General features: G+C 37.4%; 1 protein-coding gene across 1 annotated transcript; it reads right to left on the reverse strand.

Moving 5' to 3' along the window:
- Positions 1-572: 572 nt before the first annotated feature.
- LOC308695855 (von Willebrand factor C domain-containing protein 2-like) lies at positions 573-5,963 on the reverse strand. The gene is made up of 3 exons (XM_081374101.1): positions 5,450-5,963; positions 3,034-3,163; positions 573-1,714 (listed from the first exon to the last, which is right to left on the reverse strand). Exons 1-3 carry the CDS (start codon positions 5,798-5,800, stop codon positions 1,539-1,541), a joined length of 657 nt encoding a protein of 218 aa, XP_081230227.1. The 5' UTR covers positions 5,801-5,963; the 3' UTR covers positions 573-1,538.
- Between the last annotated feature and the right edge of the window lie 290 nt (positions 5,964-6,253).

Here is a 6,253-nt window from a genome sequence, read left to right on the forward strand (position 1 = left end):
TCCTCACCTACACAATGACTTGCGTAAGAAACTACTGACGGCCTCAGGTCTTCATGTCTGGGGCACATTTTTAAAGACTTGCTAGGTTTTTTGTACATTGAATGTCAAAAATACTATATCTTATATAGAATGCATTATGTCATATCAAACATACTTTTTGTATACAATCAATAAATCTGATGCTACAAGAATTTGTTGGTGGGTTAATGGTTTTCTGGGGTGGAACGAATGTAGAATGCCATATGTTAATGTTGTTTGTGTGTGCAAAAATATGGAGTTTAAAAGAAGACTGTTATGAGGCTAAATGGATCTGAACAAAGTGATAAATCTCATATTTACAACTGATTATTATAACACCCAACTTTTACCAGCACCAAATCACTGCTCTGGGACATGGCAGTTTATTGGAAAGGGAACATCGTATCTCTAAACTGTCAGCCATGTGGAGGAAACTCAATATTATGTCCCTAAAAAAGTTATTGTTTTTATGTGACAGATGTTGCAATAAACTAGTAGATATAACATCACAAACATCCTCCAGATTTGTAAATGGGATAATAAGACAAGACACATGGATCACTTGTGGTTTATTTATATTTGTGTACATTCTGTGTCATTTCTGCAAATACAGGCCTTGAAAAAAAGTAGCAATTTTCCCACAGCTTTGAATGAAGTGTCAGAACAGAAATAAAGCAAAAATGAGTCTGCTTTATTTATACATGATTCATTTATGATAGGCTAGTTTGTTTGTATTTCATGCTACATTATTAGCTGTTTCCATGCTTGCATGGCTATAATGTAAGTCTTGAAGTCTGAATATACTTTGGTTTTCATGCATTTGAAGCAGAAAACTATGTAAACATACATGCTACAGTACTACAAATCATATACATGTATATATATATATATATATATATATATATATATATATATATATATTAGATTAGATTAGCGTAAGATCATTGCATCTGCAGGTGCAATTGTGCACTACACAGTGCCCAATGTCAACGTTTTTTAAACACAACTGCACTGTAGATACTAAAAGGCATATAAACAACGTAATATGCTCACTGTGCTATTTATAACCATGCCAAAAAGGTGTCTCAAAACTAAGCTCTACTATCTGGTTCATTAGGGAATATCCCTTAGTAAGTCAAAGCAATAATATACCCACTCAATTTACATTAACAACTGGAATGTGAAAGGGTTAGTTCACACAAAAATGCCCTCATGTCGTTCCAAACCCCCAAGATGTTTGTTCATCTTTGGAACACAAATAAAGATTTTTTTAATGAAATCTGAGAGCTTTCTGTTCTTCCATTGACAGCATACGCAACTACCAAGCCCCAGAAAGGTAGTAAAGACATCATGAAACTAATTAACTAATAATAGACTGTTCTTTAATCATTAAAAACTTGTAGGCTATATATCCTCAACGCTTTCATCAGGAAGTGTGGTTTAGATATCTGCTGAGTTTTTGTCATCCATTGTATAAATTGGGATGACAGATGACCCCATTTTTGACCTCTTTCCTCAGTTTAGCCCTCATCAGGCTGGCAGTTGCGGACATGGGAACACATTGCTAGACGGTGGCCCTCCCAATAACCTGCATCCTGTTCTTCATGACATCGACATTTAGTACAGGAGTCGACCCACACTGGCTCACCTCCAGGGATCACTTGGGTCCTAGAGGCATTCACATAACAGTTGGGCCCTGGAGCCACAAAGAGAGAGATGATTAATGAAGCCCATTATCTGTAGATAAAGGTGAATTACCCATCCCCATCCCCATCCCCATCCCATCCCATCCCATCTTAAAATACAAAGACAGCTATATAAAAGCCATTCATTGCTTGATTTCTCAGACAAGTGTAAACACTGTTGTTTTACTAAACCATTGTTTTGTCCCTAACCAGCCTGCAACACTAACTCAACCAATAATGTGAGTTTTGGGATGAGACTATCTGTTTGTCCAAACAATGGTAGATCTTGACTTGAGGGTCCCAAAATAGTATTTAAAGGCCATACACCTATGATATTAGATTTCTTCTGGTAGGCTCTGAACTTTGAAAAAATAAAAAAAACTTAAGAGAAACTGTCAATATATTGAATTAACCAAAATTAATTGTGATTCCAGATTTTTTTTTTTTTATTAAACAATAGTTGTTGAGGGGGTACATTAAAAATAAATAAATATATTTAGTTTATACCATGTGCATATATTGTGTTTTAACATATAATTAAGTTGATTTCTGGTCCATGTCAGAAAAGCCCCTCAAGTCTCTCTCCTGTTTTATCATCCGAATTGTAAAATTTTTAATTCAGACTGCTTAGAAAAGTAACAGATCACCTCTCCACAAAAAGCCGCACAACTTTGCGTATCATTCATGTCTGTAGCACAAACTATGCTAGACAAGTTATGTGCAGAATTTAAATACTTAAGGTCAAGTGTTTTTGCAAAACCTCAGCAAGAACCATTAATTAGGAAGCCTTAGAGTGTAGATAATGGCACATTGCTTTTTTTGTGTTTAATGTTTAAGATAAGGTTTTACTTTCATTTTAAAGTTACTTTAGATTAACTGAAAACTTAATTTAACATTTTCCAACACTGAGGCAATTTGTATCAACAAAAATGCAACCATTTGAGGAACTGATCATTTATCACATTGGTGATTTATGCGTGTTGTTTTGCCTGCCTTATCTTTAGTCTCTGTAAACACTATAATTGCCTTCATACTTCACAGTGTACAGAGAAAACAATATGGTGGAAGGTAAACTCATAAGGAGCGTTATCTTATTTCAGGTGCAGAAGCCAGTGTAGCACATGGCCCAGCATCTGAACCTCCCCATCTGTTATTGAATGAGTTATATGAAGATATTACATACAGCATCATTACCAAAGACCAAACACAATTGTGCCCTCCATTTATGTGTGAAGGCCATGAGAATGTGGGAACAAAGGCAATTGCATAGAAGTTTAATCAGCCTTACAGACATGACAAAGTTTTCTTTTAAATTCTAAAATAACCTTACCATCCATGCACTGAGGGCAGCATATCCCTTTCTGATAGACTGGATTAACACATGGTGGAGGGACACAGTCTGCTACCTGACAGTGAGCGATACCGTCGCTGTGACAGGTACAATGGTGGCATGCTGAGGGCTGTAAATCAAGTGCAAATCATCAGTTGAAAATAGCTTATCAATTGATGCAATTCCATCAAAAGACATGTATTACTCTATTCTTTCAAAAGGCTTTTTAAACAGAACCAGCAGGACTATCAAATTGCTTGCTTGTATACATAATGCAGACATTTGATGATGTGCCAATCCAACACAGCATTTTAACATCCGATAATGTGAAGAATGTGATCAAATTCCACTCCCACACGGCTGTTTAAGTAGGAGCCACATTACCACCTGTGGCTCAGACAGTACTTGAGGGTGGGTTAAATGGACTGGAAGAAAATGATGTCAGCTCAGGCAAAGTGTATTCCTTGGAGTCTGTCAGAAGGCTTCAATTTTCCCCTCAGGGATTCCCCATTAGCCATAATAACCAAATCAAGGAGATAATGAAGCACATATAAGCCCGCTTCTTCCAAGCCTGTGCCACCAGAGATATTTCATTCTTCAATTCCTTAAACAGAGTATTAAATTGCCCTTTGTGATTCCAGTCTAGTGTGCATCAGATTTGTTCTTCACCTTGACTCAGAACAAAAGAAACCTTCTGTATTAGCTTTTAACTTGCACAATGAATAAATATGCATAAGAATGGGTATGTAGGAATTGGCTCAAATCAAACAATTATCTTTCAGAAACAAAGGGCTACTTTTGTTCTGAGTTTATAAAAAAAAAAATACATCCAACGTAAATGACAAAGTTACGGAGCCCCTTGAGGGGACCTTTGCAAAAAAATAAAAAATAGGACTTTCGCGTGCGCACGAGAAACTATCGCGTGCGCACGAGAAACTATCGGTGTTCGTTATAGTGTCATTAATACAAATATGGAAATATGGATGATGTATATATCATTTATGTTGTTGTTTGACATGTTTTGAATTGTCTATTTTAGCAAAAATCCCAAGCAAGGTGCTATTAAATACTTTTAATAAACTTAATATTTGTATGTGTATTGTAGTGCTTTGCCTTCTGAGAATATAGTTCCCAGTATACGGTTAGAAGATGGCTGTCTCATGTGACCTTGTTATTTGTACACGCTGTGACTATAAAAATCACAACATGTAGGCTAAATAGGAAAATGTTGGCATTATTTTGTAACTTATTGGGAGCAGTCTGCTAGCTGGAGCCGTTTACGTCCAGTCTTTGTGCTAAGCTAGGCTAGCGGTGGGTGCATCAGACAGCACGCACGGAGATGAAAAGGGTATGTATGGACTTATCTAAGTTAACTCTGGGGGATACAGTGAATAAGCTAAAGTCCCAAAATGTCGGTGTGTTCCTTTAAGGAGCACTTCATTAGATTGACATCAGGAGCTGAACATGTTGCACAAACATCCCCTTTCACTGAACAATGTGCTGATTTGAATACGAAGAGTTGACTGACTCCAAATTTGGCCTACCAACAGATTTCTCAGCACTGCAGATCCTTGTTAACAAACTCATTTAAATAAAGGATAATAAGACCTGTTTCGGTCAATTCAGTGTTTTATCGAATCAGTTCAGTGAACGATTTAATAACACCTTCAATCATCATTAAATACCTTAAATACTCACCCTTTGCCACCTACTGGCGCACAGTCCCTGAGATTCATTAAAATCTCCACCACTAATGGAGACAATGTTAAAGGGATAGTTCACCCAAAAATTAACATTTTGTCATTACTATACTTACTCACCCTCAAATTATTCCAAACCTGTTTGAGTTTGTTTCTTCTGTTGAACACAAAAAAAGATATTTTGAATAATGTCGGTAACCACAGTTGACGGTAGCCATTGACTTCCATAGTAGGATAAAGAAATACTATGGAAGTCAATTGTTGCCGTGAACTGTCTGGTTACCAACATTCTTCAAAATATCTTCTTTTGTGTTCAACAGAAGAAAGAAACTCAGGTTCGGAACAACATGAGGGTGAGTAAATGATGAAAAATATTTTATGTTTTGGGTGAACTGTTCATTTAACTTTATCATTAGCCACGTGATGGCGCTACATATTCTGAATTTTCCTTTTGGGACCATATCAAACATATGAAACAGTTATCATCACCTGGGGGGGGGGGGATTAGCCTACTGAGTAGCCTATTATTAAACTTTTACTTGGTCACTATGTTAAGGACTCGAAAAATAGCAATTACAAAGAAAAATAGAAAGCATTCATACTTAAATCCATCAACTAAACAGTGTAAAAATATTGTAATTGTGTTACAAAAAATATTTCTTTCTTTCTATATGTGACCCTTGTATGCAGAGTCTTACAGACACATTGAAGTTCACCTGAAAGTGTTGCCCCAGCTCGTAGACTTGTCCCCCGTACTCGCAGCCGATCTTCTCGCATATCGGGCAGCAGTCTTTCGGGTAATGGCTGACATGGATGCAGGCGGCAGGCAGGGATGCGCACTCAGTCCGCGCGCAGGCAGACCCGTCTGTTGTACATTCGCATTGGGTACAATGATCTGAGTCTAAAAAGTACCATTCGCCAACATAATAAACACTGCCGTTCGCCTCACAGGTCGTCTCTTGTTGTCCAGCGCCCGAGAAAGCCACAGCACACTGGCCGCAAATCAACAGGGTAAGCAAGACATGAAGAAAACTCCCCGGGGAACCCCAGAGTACAGCCATGCCCATCACCGAAAACTTCTCAGTCCCAAAACAAGACTAGCAAATAAATAGATATAACTATGCTATTTTCAATAACTTTCTATTGCACACGTCTTTTTAACTAATCTAGATAAAGTTTAAAATACGTTTCATGGTCAGAATGAGCTGTGCGCGCTTTGGATGCAGTTGCGCACAGGGAAGGTTTTACTCCTCCTGGGTTATGTTTCAGTTTACACGTGACGGCCGAATAGTAGAATATTGATAGGCTGTGGTAGTCATTCGCTTTTATTGCAGCCTTTTGTGCCTATTGAGAGTTTAAACTGGTTACTTTGCTTTTCCTCAGCTCGTTTTATGCAGTTAACACTGTGATTGACCAATCTTTTTGTTATTACAGAATATAATAACTTTTAGAAGGAACGTAGCAGCGACCCCACAAAATGCTTTGTTTCTACTCAAAATCAAGTTATACATGCTAAGGAA

Source organism: Scardinius erythrophthalmus (assembly GCF_964197995.2).
Source record: "Scardinius erythrophthalmus genome assembly, chromosome: 9".
Taxonomy (NCBI): Eukaryota; Metazoa; Chordata; class Actinopteri; order Cypriniformes; family Leuciscidae; genus Scardinius; species Scardinius erythrophthalmus.